Genomic DNA, 15,095 nt, shown 5'->3' with positions numbered 1-15,095 from the left:
GATCGCTTGCTAGAATGTGCAGACACCAATATCAGTGATCAGCTGCTCTACCAAATATAATCACAAAGAGTGCCCAAGCAATGCCTCTTCCTCGCGGATCATCTTCGTCTGTTCCACCTCGAAGAAGAGCCACGCATTCCAGTTGTTTGGCGTAGTGCCTCCTTATCTTCATCCGCTCTTCCTCCGATGGGAGTGAGGCAATCCAGTTGCTCGGAGCGCTGGCCCCCTTCTCGGTCTTCTTCTTCTTGGACTTCTTCGAGGGACCGGTGTTCCACGCCTACTTCTCCTAAATCATCTTCTCCTCCGAAAGGAGGGACGCAATCCAGTTGCGTGGGGCGCTGGCCTGCCCCGACCACTCACTCAAACATCGCCGGGGTCGGCCTATCTTTTCGTAGAGCCAATTATAGATTTAGTACCGACAACTTCCTAACTCGTAATAAGATCTGGATAGCCCCAATATATATCTATATCTAAATTAACGTAGCTAACAAACCCATTCCGAACTTATTAAGGAAGAGGGCGTTGTTAAAGGCGATATGGCAGGCATCCTATCTCGACTATAACGCTATAGCTATTTGTAATGCTTCCGGTTATCTAGATCCCGCCAGCAATAAGTCCCTTGGCAGGGAGAACTGGTGTACCGTATAAGACTATAGACTTCTTTCTAGATAGTTATTAGACCTGTAAATTCTTGTTCTTTAAGGAGCTCCGCCCTCTTTACAAGTTGTGTAGCCGTCGCCCCTCCTTGTCTCGTAGCCTGCTGCGTCCTTACGGTAATCTGTTGTGTAGTCTCCTTGTAAAATGAACGAGACGCCGATCCTCAGCCGCCTCAAACTTTCAAGAAACATTACGATTTTATGGACAGTGCATTCGTGGCACCGGCTAGCATACGGACGCGCCAAAACGGCGGCCTCCAAAGGGACATCTTCATGCACGCCAGCGAAACACCGCCAGTAACGATGCTTCCAGTATGCGCAGTTGGCGCCAGCCGCTTGGGCGCCAACGCCAGCAAAATGCCTGATGTGCGGGGTTGGCAATCTGGGCAGGACAGCACCTCAACCCTTGGAGACAGCAGCAACAACAACCACCTTTGAGCTGCAACAATCGAACCCACTGAGATTTGCGCTACGTAGCTCAACAATTACTCACGGTAGGTGATTCTGATCTATGTCTGAGAGCTTACCCTGGTTTCAGCTACTGATTTGTTGAGCCTACTAGTTTCGTCCATCCCCCCGGCCCACCTGCTCGCCTTTTCCCGCTGTCGGACAGTCATACGAGTAGCTACGAAAGCTAAGCTCGGCGGTTTTTCGACAATGCGCCTCCTGAAACGCAATGATACCGGCGATTTTAGTTTGACGGATGACATTCCCGACGACCAGGTCCCACCATATGCAATACTTTCGCACACCTGGGGCGACGAAGAGGTTATCTTTAAGGATATAAAGGACGGTATATGCAAGAACAAAAGAGGCTACTCCAAGATCCAGTTTTGCGGAGATCAAGCCGGACGCGATGGCCTAAAATTCTTCTGGGTCGACACATGCTGCATCGACAAGTCCGATAGCACCGAAGTTCAGCGCGCCCTTAACTCCATGTTTCAGTGGTACCGCAATGCAGCCAAATGCTATGTCTATGTCACAGACGTCTCAACCTGCCAGCAAGACACCGACGGTAACCCTGGCTGGTGGGAATTGACCTTTCGAAAATCCAGGTGGTTCACTCGTGGATGGACCCTTCAAGAGCTCATTGCTCCAGCAATTGTGGAATTCTTCTCCAAAGAGGGCGAGCGTCTAGGAGACAAGAAGTCTTTGGAACAACAAATCCACGATGTAACCGGGATTCCCCTAGAGGCTCTCCCAGGCAACACATTGTCCGACTTCAGCATCGAAGAGCGTCTGTCGTGGGTCGGAAAGCGCAACACCACACAAAAAGAAGACAAGGCGTACTCGCTATTTGGCATCTTTGATGTAACAATGCCGCTTCTGTATGGCGAAGGAGAAGATAAAGCATTTGGGCGGCTGCGAGAGGAAATTAGTAAGCATGATCGCTATCTGTCCAGTCTGCATTCTACCGACCCGCGCCTTGATAAGAAGCGTATCGAGGAGGCAAAAGGTGGGTTGCTTGCTGGCGCTTACCGCTGGGTTTTTGCCAACCCCGACTTCTGTCTATGGCGTGAACGGTCGGAGAGCCGCTTACTCTGGATCAATGGAGATCCCGGCAAAGGCAAGACCATGTTACTCTGCGGCATCATCAACGAGCTACAGGGAGCCATTGTTGCAGACGGGCATTGTCGTAATCTGGCCTACTTCTTCTGCCAAGCTACCGACTCCCGTATCAATAACGCTATTGCCGTGTTACGTGGCCTGATCTACCTTCTTGCCCACCAGCAGCCACGTCTCATCTCTCACGTGCGTAAATACACCGACGCTGGTAAATCCCTCTCCGACGCAAATGCGTGGTTTGTTCTCTCGGACATTTTAGTGGGGATGCTAGGAGATCCGAACGTGAAGCCAACCTGTTTAATCGTCGATGCCCTAGACGAATGTGTTATCGACCTACCGAAGCTTTTAGACTTTATCGTCTCTATCTCATCCGATCGGATAAAATGGCTCTTAACAAGCCGGAACGAGACGATCATCGAGAAGAAATTGAAATCTAACAATGCGCGAACAAGGCTTAGTCTTGAGCTGAAGGAAAATGCGATGGAGGTGTCTCATGCCGTCGATGTGTACATCAACGATAAACTATCTGGGTTGGAAGCACTTCAGGACGACGCCCTGCTAAAGGATCAAGTACGGAATATTCTACACAACAAGGCAAACGGCACGTTCCTCTGGGTCGCCCTCGTCGTACAGGAACTCAGCATGGATGGGGTTGAGAGCTGGCATGTTCTGCAGATTGTCGAAGAAGTGCCACCGGGGCTGGATGGGATGTACAAGCGCATGCTGGATGGGATCGAGCGGAATAAACGGGACTCGGAATTCTGTTGGCGCATTCTCTCGGTGGTGACGGTAGCATACCGCCCACTTCACTTGGACGAAATAGGCGGCTTGTCTGGATTACCGGAACAGATTGTCAGGTCGACGGAAAATATTCAGAAGATCGTGGCCAAGTGTGGATCCTTTCTCACGGTTCGAGATAACCAGATCTACCTCGTTCATCAATCAGCCAAGGACTACTTAAGTGATCAAGCCTCCCCATTACTTTTCCCCAGTGGTGTGGCTGGGACCCACCATGACATATCGGATCGGTCACTAAAGCTTCTCTCAGGCAAGTTGCAACGCGATGTATACGGCTTATGTATACCAGGATTGTCTATCGACCACGTCCGAGTGCCGGACCCGGACCCTCTTGCGACAGTGCGGTACTCGTGCGTTTACTGGGTTGATCATCTCTCTAACTGGCAGTCGAGCGACGATAGCAAGCACCCAGATATTTTCCAAGATGGTGGTATCGTCGATGGCTTTCTGAGGCAGCACTATCTCCACTGGCTTGAAGCACTTTCACTTTGTAAGAGTATGCCACAGGGGATACTTTCATTAGCAAAGCTCGAAAACAGTCTTCAGGTAGGCTCTATCTAGTGATAGTATTTATTATTAAGCGGTTCTAACAGGAATTTAGCACAGGTCGATTACGTCTCAATTACTAAGCCTTGTTACTGATATGTACCGATTCGTTATATATTGGAGATGGGTTGTTGAGAATTATCCTCTTCAGGTATACGTTTCGGCACTTGTGTTTAGCCCCACCCGAAGTATAACAAGAGGCCTATTTACGCAGGAAGAACGGAAGTGGATTACTTCGAGGCCAATTATAGAGGATAATTGGAATGCGTGCCGGCAGACGCTCGAGGGCCATAACGGTCTGGTCAAGTCGGTAGCGTTCTCGCCCGATTCGAAGTGGGTTGCGTCAGGATCAGACGACCGTACCATCAAGATCTGGGAGGCGGCCACGGGGTCATGTACGCGGACGCTCGAGGGCCATGGCGATTCGGTCAAGTCGGTAGCGTTCTCGCCTGATTCGAAGTGGGTTGCGTCAGGATCATACGACCGTACCATCAAGATCTGGGAGGCGGCCACGGGGTCATGTACGCAGACGCTCGAGGGCCATGGCAGTCCGGTCAACTCGGTAGCGTTCTCGCCTGATTCGAAGTGGGTTGCGTCAGGATCAAACGACAGTACCATCAAGATCTGGGAGGCGGCCACGGGATCATGTACGCAGACGCTCGAGGGCCATGGCGGTCCGGTTAACTCGGTAGCGTTCTCGCCCGATTCGAAATGGGTTGCGTCAGGATCAGACGACCGTACCATCAAGATCTGGGAGGCGGCCACGGGGTCATGTACGCAGACGCTCGAGGGCCATGGCAGTTGGGTCTGGTCGGTAGCGTTCTCGCCCGATTCGAAGTGGGTTGCGTCAGGATCAGACGACAGTACCATCAAGATCTGGGAGGCGGCCGCGGGGTCATGTACGCAGACGCTCGAGGGCCATGGCAGTTGGGTCTGGTCGGTAGCGTTCTCGCCCGATTCGAAGTGGGTTGCGTCAGGATCAAACGACCGTACCATCAAAATCTGGGAGGCGGCCACGGGATCATGTACGCAGACGCTCGAGGGCCATGGCGGTTGGGTCTGGTCGGTAGCGTTCTCGCCCGATTCGAAGTGGGTTGCGTCAGGATCCGACGACAGTACTATCAAGATCTGGGAGGCGTCCGCGGGGTCATGTACGCAGACGCTCGAGGGCCATGGCGGTCTGGTCAAGTCGGTAGCGTTCTCGCCTGATTCGAAATGGGTTGCGTCAGGATCAGACGACAGTACCATCAAGATCTGGGAGGCGGCCACGGGGTCATGTACGCGGACGCTCGAGGGCCATGGCGATTCGGTCAAGTCGGTAGCGTTCTCGCCTGATTCGAAGTGGGTTGCGTCAGGATCAGACGACCGTACCATCAAGATCTGGGAGGCGGCCACGGGGTCATGTACGCAGACGCTCGAGGGCCATGGCGATTGGGTCAAGTCGGTAGCGTTCTCGCCCGATTCGAAGTGGGTTGCGTCAGGATCAGACGACCGTACCATCAAGATCTGGGAGGCGGCCACGGGGTCATGTACGCAGACGCTCGAGGGCCATGGCAGTTGGGTCTGGTCGGTAGCGTTCTCGCCCGATTCGAAGTGGGTTGCGTCAGGATCAGACGACCGTACCATCAAGATCTGGGAGGCGGCCACGGGGTCATGTACGCGGACGCTCGAGGGCCATGGCGATTCGGTCTGGTCGGTAGCGTTCTCGCCTGATTCGAAGTGGGTTGCGTCAGGATCAAACGACAGTACCATCAAGATCTGGGAGGCGGCCACGGGATCATGTACGCAGACGCTCGAGGGCCATGGCGGTTCTGTGAAATCGGTAGCGTCTTCCCTTGATTCGAAGCTGATTGCATCCGGATCTAAAGATACCAACCCCCCACATTACCAACGCTATGGAATAGACATGAGCAGGAGATGGATTACGAAGGGTTCAGAAAATTGGCTATGGCTGCCTCTGGAATATCGGTCACAATGTTTCGCTGCAGCGGCATCAACAATTGCTATTGGCTGTTCTTTGGGGCGCGTCCTAACTATGAAGTTCACGATAGACAGCTGAGCTGATCTCTCATTCTTTGTCTCTTTCTTTTTTTTCTATCATAGCGTGACACAGGAGGGGCCTGGCGGTCTCCATAAATTTATAGCCCGTCACAATACTCTAGATCCTTCTGGATCCCGCTCTTTCATCACATCGAGTACCCTGTTTCGTCATGAAGACAGGTGGCTCTAGAACGCTTGGTAAAGACGTCATTTGGCCCACTCGAACAACTCGAGATCGGGCTAGTTGGCTTGACGTAGTTCCAAGGCCACAACAAACTTTATTTGATCTGGTTTCCTTTAGCAGCCGCGAGGTATTTGATTGTCCGCCTTAATTCCAACTATTGATTGTGCAGGTAGATAGCGGTTAGGCCGTGATGCGGCTGATTGCTTGTTTGCCGTGTGACATAAAGTCTTGCAGCCTGGTGTTGATTTCACTGGCATGATCCTTCAGTACACGCTGCTCATATTTCTTCTTTATCATACGAGACAGCTCCCAAGATGATTTGACTGCAGTAACTAAGCCTGTGAGAGCGGCAGCTGACGCCAAGGGAACTAGGAAGGTATGACGCCATAAATGCTAATTTGTTGATAGGAAGTGATAAAGAAGCTTAGGTAGGTATGTAAATATGAAATGGAACTGTAGTTAAGACAAGCAGTATGTTGGTTTATATGACGATTCAACTTTGCCTCTACCTTGACTTGCAAATTCGTTATTCGAACTTAAGCCGGTTAATTTGGACATTTCGAACTCAAACACATTTTTTCCAAGCTGAAATTGACAGGGGGTTAGGGTTAAAGCGGCAATACATTTCCCTTGACCGGGAAGAACAACAAAAAGAGGACAATGGGTCAATGACTCGAGGATAACCACCCATTATCCCAGCTCAAAATCGTCCAACATCCCGCACTTTATGAGTTGTTACACAAACCCCATACAAGTGACAAGAGACCCCGCATGGTGACCATGGGTCTGACACGGCTGATATTTGTATGGCCGAATTGGAGAATTGAGGCGGATCTCATGGCATATCTATGCAAGGGGATGGGACCAACCATTCGAATCACCAAGTTGTCTGACTGACTGAGCCGCCGGCAAATCGGCTTCCCCGCAGCACCCAGGAGTTTTTGATAAAGTCTTACGCTTCACCATCCTGAAAGTCACTGGTTCATTCAAAATCCAGCTTCTTGTCAGTGGAGTACTTGACACTGAAGCAATGTCGATAACACACCCTCAAACCTACCCTCACCCAGACTACGAGGCTGCCCATCAGCAGACCTACGAGCGTGCTCCTCGACACCCAATAACACCCATTCCACTGCCTCCTGGCGTTGGCCAAACCGACTTTGATTCTGCCATTTCCGAGTTCATCTCCATCGCAGGCGAGGAATCGGTTTTTGTCAAGGAAGGACTGTCTGATTACATTGATCCGTATGATGTCCATGAGCATGACCCTTCCCAGCGCAAGCTGCCCAGTGCGGCTGTTTGGTATGTCCTTTTCTACTTCATTTAGGGCAGTATCACACTAACCCTTTCACCCTCCTCGGTCTCCATCTCTTCCATCGCTAATCGTGAAACCTAAACCAGCCCCGACTCAACAGACCAGCTCTCTTCCGTCCTCCGAGTAGCCAACAAGTACAAGATCCCACTCTGGCACTTCTCCCGCGGCAAGAACCTCGGTTACGGCGGCCCCGCTCCCCGAGTGAACGGTTCGGTGGCTCTTGACCTCCACAAGCTAGACAAGATCATTGAGGTCAACGACGAGTACCACTACGCTGTTGTCGAGCCTGGAGTCACCTTCATCCAGCTGTACGAATACTGCGTCGAGCACAAGAAGAAGGTCTGGCCTAGCACGCCGAGTCTAGGGTGGGGGAGTGTCATCGGGAATGTGAGTCACCTTTCTCCCCTGAGTCCATGTGTGTTGCTGACGCCGGGATAGACGGTAGATAGAGGAATGGGCTTCGGGATGAATTACGCTCACCATCAATGCGTAGCTGGGATCGAGGTCATGTTACCGGACGGTGATGTCGTTCGGACGGGACAGTGGGGGATTTCCTCTTCTCCGTCTGCGTTTTTGTCCAAGTTTACGTTTGGTCCTTCGCTGGAGGGGTTGTTTTTCCAGTCAAACTTGGGCGTCGTGACCAAGATGAGTCTCTGGCTCACCCCCCAGCCACAGGCGTACATGTGCTGCAGTTTTAGCATGCCGCTGTTTACCGACCTGGAGGTGATGGTGGATGTGTTTGGGGAGATGAAGAGGAACGGGACGGTGCAGTCGTGCGTGTGGTTTACCAGTCTTATCGAGACGCTTTGCATCTTGGGGCGGAGGGAAGATTACTGGACGGGGGAAGGGCCGGTGCCGGATTGGAGGCTGGAGGAGCTGAGGCAGGAGACGGGGTTTGGGCATTGGTATGCGCGGTGGGGGTTGTACGGACCGAAGAGGATTGTGGAGGCGCAGTTTGAGGAGATCAAGAGTGTGCTTGCCAGAAGGGCGCCGACGGGGACGATAGCGGGGAATTTGTATGCCCATCCGGGAGAGGACGGGAGGTTGGATGCGACGACGGTGCCGGATCAAGACGGGCAGATGTTTGTGGGGATTCCGAGTCTGTGGAGTTTACCGTTGATCAACTGGCCGATTTCGAAGGAGAAAAAGGATGGCAAGGCGGCGCATGGGGATTATGCACCGGTTATTCCGTCGAATGGGAAGTTGCTGATGGAGTGGATGGAGGTTAGCAAGCCGATTTGTGAGGCGAATGGGGTCGAGCTGATGGCGGATTTCTTCATGCACGAGAGGCATGTTGTGTTGATGAATATGTTTACTTGGGACCAGACAGACAAGACGCAGAAAGAAAAGATGGAGAGGTTGTATTATGGGCTGTATGAAGAGGCAAAAAAGAGAGGGTATGGGATGTACAGGGGGCATGTGAACCACATGGGTGAGTTTGTCTGTCTTTGCTGGGGGGGACAAAGGCGGTTGACAATAACAGATCTCATTGCCCATTTGAACGACTTCAACAATCACGCCTACAACCGCTTTGTGGAGAAGATCAAGGTGAGTCTCTGAGATGGCTCTGAAGCTGTGGTTGGATGCCAACATGTTACAGGATGCAATCGATCCCAATGGAATTCTGGGACCTGGGAAGCAGGGTATCTGGCCTAACAGATTCCGCCATCTAAGGGAGACGCAGGAAAAGAGGTTTGACTAAAAAGGCACTGCTGATTTGTAATGAAAAAAGAAACGAAAAATCCATGACAGAGCTACCTTGCTCAAGCCATCACAATTCTGGTCATGTTGGATGTCCCAGTACTTGTCGTGCAGTCCCGAGTAGAGTGGGTGTTAAATGTAAGACCACCATGGACACTTCCCGGATCCCAATAGACACCAATCCCATGGGCGCTATTGTAGATAGTTCCGTTGGTGAAGGTATTCCTAGACCCCACAACTCCCTGACCCCTGGCGTACTCGGTTGATTGGACGTTCACATGCACACGGTTCCCGCAGCATGTCGTGAGGGCGGATCCGCTCGCGTGTCCGTTTCCTGAAAAGTCTGAGATGGGTATGGTCCTGCTTTTTCCGATGACACAGCAGCCAAGTAGAGTGATTGCTCCGGAGAAGACTGCCCCAAACACGGCGCCAGCCACCAATGCTGGACGGGGTGGGCAGATGGGGTGCCCTAGGTTCTCAGCCATTCTCACAAAAGTGTAGGCGCCGAGGACGTCGAAAGCGATCGAGGTGAATGTGATTGGTACTCGAAACGCTGAGCAACTTGTTAGCATTGTTCAACCACCTAGCCAACGTGAAGCAACAGGCTGAAGTACCTCCGTAGTAGTAGACGAAACAAAATGACAGAGGTATGGATGCTACAACAGCTGCGATGATGAGCTGGTTTGGAGCTTGATCTTGAGCAAAAAGTTAGCCTTCCCTCTTGTCTCTGCTGTACGGCGTGGGAAAGGCTCACCAGTCCCTAATATGCGATTGGCTACTGCTACCACTGCGAGAGCGTTGGATCCGATTGAAGTTCCCAACAATGTCATTAGCACAATCAAGGGCGTGTTTTGTGGCGCCAGCATAATCAGTCCAGCGACTGCCATAGCGGCCGCTTTGATGGCTCCCCCGATGGCGGCATGTCGAAGCATGTCCGACGTCAATGGGACGCCCATGGTATTTGCGCCCGCCGCAGCCGCAGCAACGGCTGCAGCTGCTGTGAGGCCGACATCAAAGATGCGAGTGGCAACGAAGATGGCCACTTGCTCTTCTAGGCCGCGGGGCTTTTGCCGGCGGAGGGAGTACCGTTGGATCTGGCTGTATACGCACTGGCTAATGGCTTTGTATGGGGTTAGTAGGTAGGAAGCACAACACAGACTCAGAGAAAATCACATACCCAAACTCATTTTTGCTGGTCAAGGCAAACGAATCGCGACAGTGTGGTCGCTGAGGGTTTCCTTTCCAACGAAGAGTTGGTTCTGAAAGTTGAATCAACCCCGAACATGCGCGATGTTCAACCAATATGCCTGAGTCCTCATCCCTACGATATTCAGCCTCATATGGGTTACGAATTCCTCCGTCTTACTCCAAGCACTAATAAAGTAATGGTCAACAGGACCCCTAGCTGTGCACTGCCTCGGTCCCCTGAAATTAACATCCCCACACCCTCGCCACAAAATAGTTGAGACATTAAAGTAGGTTAACATGCCTTGAAGGATAGTCTAGAGGCCTTTAAAGATAGTTTATGGGCCTTCAAAAGATATTTCATAAGCCTTCAAAGATAGTTAACAAGCCTTGAAACATTATTCAAAGGCCTATTAACTTTACTCTTGAGGTTTAGCTCATAGTATAATATGGGTTAGGTAACTTACTTGAGTGTCTCAATTATTTTGTGGGTAGGGTGCCCCCCCTCCCCTCTCACCGAACCTCGACAGGGGTAGCATCGGCCGGGAACTCCAGCCAAGACTCAGCCACTCTTCTGCCTGCCGGGCGTCCATAGACCTCAGGCTGTGAAAACAGCCAAAACGCCCACTCAACTGCCATATCTCTGTTATGGCAGTGTGATGTGGCACAATGGAGCAAAGCAATCCCGCAGAAGAGCAATGTCTTATCGACCCAAATCCAGATGTGGTCGGAGTAGGGGTAAGTTCATCTTTCCTTTCCATACTTGCACATTATGTGACTAACCCCCAACAGATCCGCGCGTCGTTATACGTGCTCGCGCTCTCATACCACATCTTCAGCTACGTCTTCAACTCAGCCGAGCTCTCTGGCGCTATTGAATCATCCCTCGGCGTCACCGGCCTTGCCCTTTTCCTGACCGCTGTCATCACGACCGCCACCCAGTCACTCGGGCTCTTCCACGCCCTGTGCGTATTCCACCTGCTTGGCATCGTGGGCCTTTCCGCCCATCCTCGTGGGCGATACCCAGGGGGAGTGGTGCGGAGGGTTGTCTTTATGGCGTTCTACGTGGTGGTCATGACGGGATCCTTGGCATATCTGATCTATGTTTTTGCGACCGCGCCGACATTTGGTGATCAGGTCGAGTGCAACAACACCACGGTGTATGTGCTCTTTGGGGTGAATATCCCCGCAACAAGTCCTGGTCTGCGCTGGACTCTGGTGGCTGCGCTTTCTCTTTTGCTGCTGGGTTTCGGCTGCTGGCTGCTTTTCGTTGGCTGCATCGCTGTTGATGCGATGTTTGGTCGCAAGGTGCCACACGATGTGTTTGGAACGCAGGATGTGAATCTACGGAACAACAAGAGCAAACCGCCGCTGTATCAACTTATCAGCTATTTGACCGGTACCATATACCTGATTGTGATGCTCGAGTTGACTATCCAGCGGAACGCGCTGGCTCCAGGTCTTGAGGAGTGGAGTTTTGGTCAGATTCTCGCCATGACCATGCTGATAGGGCCGCTGATCGAGCTTGCTTCACTTCTGCTGGGGAAGATTGATGGTGTTCATGATCACGACTTGGTTCTGGCGTCTAGAAGGTGAAGAGAGAGCGAAAACCTTGAGTGTCAGGGCAAAGGAGGTCTGTTTATTATTTCATAGTGAGCTAACGATGTCTTTTACATCCTGTATTCTTTGCTTGGGACAAAGATTTTCATTGTGTAAAATCCCGCTGTTTCACACCAGATGTTACCCAAGTCGTATCCTTCTGGAATCGTGATTTTCTTGGCCACCTTCGCAACAACTGATGGGCCAGAGTATTTATCGTGTCCTTTAACCGGCCCATCAACGCTTTCGAGTTGGGCATATTCTTCGTCGCCAACAAGCCCTTTGATGAAGGCTTCATTGTAGCCTATCTGCTCCATAGCCACAACCCAGAGATTTTCCTTGGTTGATATATTGGCAAGCGAGATGCGTGTGTCCGTCCAGCTATGGTTGACCCGTTCTTGCTGATTGAGGTAAATGTATTCGCACTGGATGTGGAAGTTTGGATAGGCCTTTTCGAGTTCGCAGGTGATAACACACCGAGTCCCGCGGCGGGTTTTTTCCAGGACAGGCTTGGAAAAGGCCATGTGCTGTGGGGGCAAAGCGGTGGTGATAGACGTGGCACCCCTAACCACCGGGGCAGTCGACGGACCTGCTTGCCCTTGACTGCCCGTAGATGTGTTGCTCCCTTCTGGAATGGATGGTTGACTGGGTTGCCTCTTCCATGTTTCTAGCGCCTTCCTTGCAACAGCTGGCGTTCTCGCCATTTCGTAAAGCACCGGGTAACGTGCTGTCTTGATGGCATAGGCCGTTGCTGTTGCCAAATCACTGCGTCAACAAGTTGCAAGTCAAGAACAAGGTAAAGTGAGAGCTGCAAGACATACCTCTATCAGAGCTAAATGTTCGTGAGTAACCACCTCTATGTTCTGAACGACTTTGTTTGTTCCGATTTCTGTCTGCACGGTTTTTTGAGTAGTACAGCAATTGCTGTTGGCCATCTCCTAGCAGATTGGCGTCGTTGTACAAGACAATTCCACTTGTATGACTTCCGATCGGAATAACATTAGAGGAAAGATTTCCCTGGAACCCGACCTGCCCTCCCGTTGAGACATGAGCTGGCACAAGAGTCTGTGGTGCTGGGAGTTGTGGAAGCTCAACATCGGAATCATTATTAAAAGAATCGAAACCGAACCCGGGAGAGGCTAGCATATGAGATGGGACGATGCTAGGGGGTGGATCTGAGAAATAAGCCATGGTGATCGAGTTGGGCAGATACTGAGGTCAAGTTGTTGTTGCGGAGTCGAGAAAGTAAAACCTGGTGTCATTGATGGGGTATGGTAGATGTACTGCCACCCCCCTGTCAATCTGGGGGCGGGGCATCAGCACTGCCACCAAAGGCTGGAGTGGCATGTGGCTTCAAGACATTGTGCATATATTAATACCATCAACTTTTCATCCAAACTTTGGTCATATATCAAGTAATGACACATAATCTCCTTTCAAATAGCTTTGTCTTTGGCTCCAGAAGAATACTTCATGCCATCCTTGACACTTCCAAACAGCATTGCCCACACATCCTGCACCCAGTTTGTTCCAGCTTTCCACGGCCCAATACCAGCAACAAGTGGCATCCTTTTCATTGCAGCCCGTGCATACGTCGAAGTAAGCGTCATCATAGGCCCAGCTGGCATGGAGGCTCTCTTAGACTCGGGGATGTGAGGGGCGGCAGATGAAGCCCCGGTCTTGTCTTGGTGCTTGATAACCTTGATCAGGTTCCTTGTCCGCACGTCCACACCAGGCGTCCAACTGGCAGCGGTGTACCCAGTTAAAAGCCCAGCATTCGGAACGCCCTCAATCATGCACCCATTCCACACATAGCGCTCCCCCATGGTTTCGTTGATAGGCTTCCCATCGACTGTAACAGCCGTGCTTGACAAAACCTCCATGTGCAATCCGGTAGCAGTCACAATAATATCAGCCTCAATCTTCTCGCCGCCAGTCTTGATGATGATGCCGTCACTAGTAACGGTGTCTATGACATCCGTCACAATGCTGACGCCAGGCTTGTGCAGCGCCTTGAAGAAATCGGCACCTGGACAGAAGCAGAGGCGCTGCTCGAACGGGTTATACCGGGGATTGAAGTGCTTCTCGATCGCAAAACCTTTTGGAAGCTGTGACTTCATGGAGTCGATGACGAACCTGCGTCCGGCATTGGGAAAGTTGAGAACAAACTGGACAAAGACCGTCTCGAAGAACATTCTCTGAAACCAGTTGATGGTCACAGCCCAGCTGCGCGGCATCCATTTAGACAAGGTCTTGACCGTCTTGTCTTTTCTCGGAAGGGCGAGCACATAGGATGGACTGCGTTGTAGCATGGTAACCTGCTTGGCCTTTTCTGCGAGGGAAGGCAGAAGGGTGATGGCTGTGGCGCCGGAGCCGATGACGATGATCCTCTTATCCGCATAGTCGAGGTTCTCGTCCCAGAACTGAGGATGAATCACCTGTCCCTGGAATTTGTCGATCCCGGGGATGGTAGGCGGCAAAACCTTGTCGTAGCTGTAATAGCCACTGCAGGCAAGCAGCCACCACGCCTTGATCTGCTTCTCTTCTGTGACACCATCCTCGCATGTGATTTCCAGTTGAAGCGTCCACTTTTGCTCTTCGGAACTCCAGTTTGCAGCCTTTACGCGGTGGTGATACCGAATCTTCTTGTCGATGCCTTCAGAAGCAGCGCACTCGGCAATGTACGACTTGATGGCTTTGGCGCCAGCCATGCTCTCCTCATAGGGCCACGGTCGCCATGGGAAGCCATATAATGCCATGGTGCTGTCGCTCCGGATGCCTGGATACTTCCAAAAGTCCCACGTTCCACCCAGAGAATCCCTGGCTTCGAGAATCGCATAACTGTGATTGGGCAGCTGGGTTTGGAGGCGATATGCAGCGTTGATGCCCGTCAGCCCAGCACCAACGATGACAATGTCGAGCTCCTCGACGGCGGTGGTGTTGGCCATGGTGTATCTGCTGATTTTCCGATAAACCCTTTCGAGGATGTCAGTGAACTTTTTCTCCTCAAGTAAATTGGGAATTTCGGAGCCGTTCCTAGAGTTCGGATTCGGGGAGGTTCCGATTCTTCCAGGTTCCGATCATCCCCAATGGACGGGTTATCGCCGAAGAGGTGGAGCGGTGTGGCACGATCTGAGCCAACCACCGCACTCGCTAAAGCTACGCTAACCAAAACGGGGTCCCCCTTGTTCAGCCCTGCTCCCGTCAGAGGGCGAGACATTCTGGTAACGGATATCTCTTGGCGCTATACTACCACCAGAGAATATGGCCTACGAGATGGAGGTCGACCTCGGGCGACGTCTTGTGTGCGGCTTTATTGCCATAGATTGGCGGGTACTACACAGGACGGTTAGATGTGGATTGACATTCACATGCTGTCGGCAGCATGCTGCATCAGTTACACACCGCTTTCTCCCAGACCGTCGCAGTGCTCTTGCTTGTCCGGGTCAATATTATTCTGAATCCCAGGGTATCTTAGCTGAACTGTTTGGACGAAGGAGAGACC

General features: G+C 51.8%; 6 protein-coding genes across 6 annotated transcripts; 3 read left to right on the top strand and 3 right to left on the bottom strand.

Moving 5' to 3' along the window:
• Nucleotides 1-1,313: 1,313 nt before the first annotated feature.
• HNWD-pa1 (HNWD NOD-like receptor pa1) lies at nt 1,314-5,625 on the top strand (the record flags this gene model as incomplete). The annotated part of the gene is made up of 2 exons (XM_062905060.1): nt 1,314-3,566; nt 3,622-5,625. 2 exons carry the CDS (start codon nt 1,314-1,316, stop codon nt 5,623-5,625), a joined length of 4,257 nt encoding a protein of 1,418 aa, XP_062769535.1.
• A 1,195-nt stretch (nt 5,626-6,820) lies between these two features.
• On the top strand, nt 6,821-8,807 carry QC763_101110 (uncharacterized protein; the record flags this gene model as incomplete). The annotated part of the gene is made up of 5 exons (XM_062906656.1): nt 6,821-7,092; nt 7,192-7,492; nt 7,544-8,537; nt 8,589-8,653; nt 8,706-8,807. 5 exons carry the CDS (start codon nt 6,821-6,823, stop codon nt 8,805-8,807), a joined length of 1,734 nt encoding a protein of 577 aa, XP_062769534.1.
• Nucleotides 8,713-10,449, bottom strand: QC763_101120 (uncharacterized protein). Its single transcript, XM_062906657.1, has 4 exons — nt 9,984-10,449; nt 9,561-9,926; nt 9,421-9,501; nt 8,713-9,359 (listed from the first exon to the last, which is right to left on the bottom strand). Exons 1-4 carry the CDS (start codon nt 9,991-9,993, stop codon nt 8,869-8,871), a joined length of 948 nt encoding a protein of 315 aa, XP_062769533.1. The 5' UTR covers nt 9,994-10,449; the 3' UTR covers nt 8,713-8,868.
• A 77-nt stretch (nt 10,450-10,526) lies between these two features.
• QC763_101125 (uncharacterized protein) lies at nt 10,527-11,627 on the top strand. Its single transcript, XM_062906658.1, has 2 exons — nt 10,527-10,729; nt 10,784-11,627. Exons 1-2 carry the CDS (start codon nt 10,661-10,663, stop codon nt 11,585-11,587), a joined length of 873 nt encoding a protein of 290 aa, XP_062769532.1. The 5' UTR covers nt 10,527-10,660; the 3' UTR covers nt 11,588-11,627.
• Nucleotides 11,628-11,661: 34 nt separating this feature from the next.
• On the bottom strand, nt 11,662-12,781 carry QC763_101130 (uncharacterized protein; the record flags this gene model as incomplete). Its single annotated transcript, XM_062906659.1, has 2 exons — nt 11,662-12,341; nt 12,412-12,781. 2 exons carry the CDS (start codon nt 12,779-12,781, stop codon nt 11,662-11,664), a joined length of 1,050 nt encoding a protein of 349 aa, XP_062769531.1.
• A 245-nt stretch (nt 12,782-13,026) lies between these two features.
• Nucleotides 13,027-14,538, bottom strand: QC763_101140 (uncharacterized protein; the record flags this gene model as incomplete). Its single annotated transcript, XM_062906660.1, has 1 exon — nt 13,027-14,538. The coding sequence occupies one exon, from the start codon at nt 14,536-14,538 to the stop codon at nt 13,027-13,029; it is 1,512 nt and encodes a 503-aa protein (XP_062769530.1).
• Nucleotides 14,539-15,095: the final 557 nt, after the last annotated feature.

The sequence above is a fragment of the Podospora pseudopauciseta genome, chromosome 1, assembly GCF_035222475.1.
Source record: "Podospora pseudopauciseta strain CBS 411.78 chromosome 1, whole genome shotgun sequence".
NCBI lineage: Eukaryota > Fungi > Ascomycota > Sordariomycetes > Sordariales > Podosporaceae > Podospora > Podospora pseudopauciseta.
The sequence above is the reverse complement of the archived record's forward strand: the minus strand, read 5'-3'. Positions and strand labels throughout refer to the sequence as shown.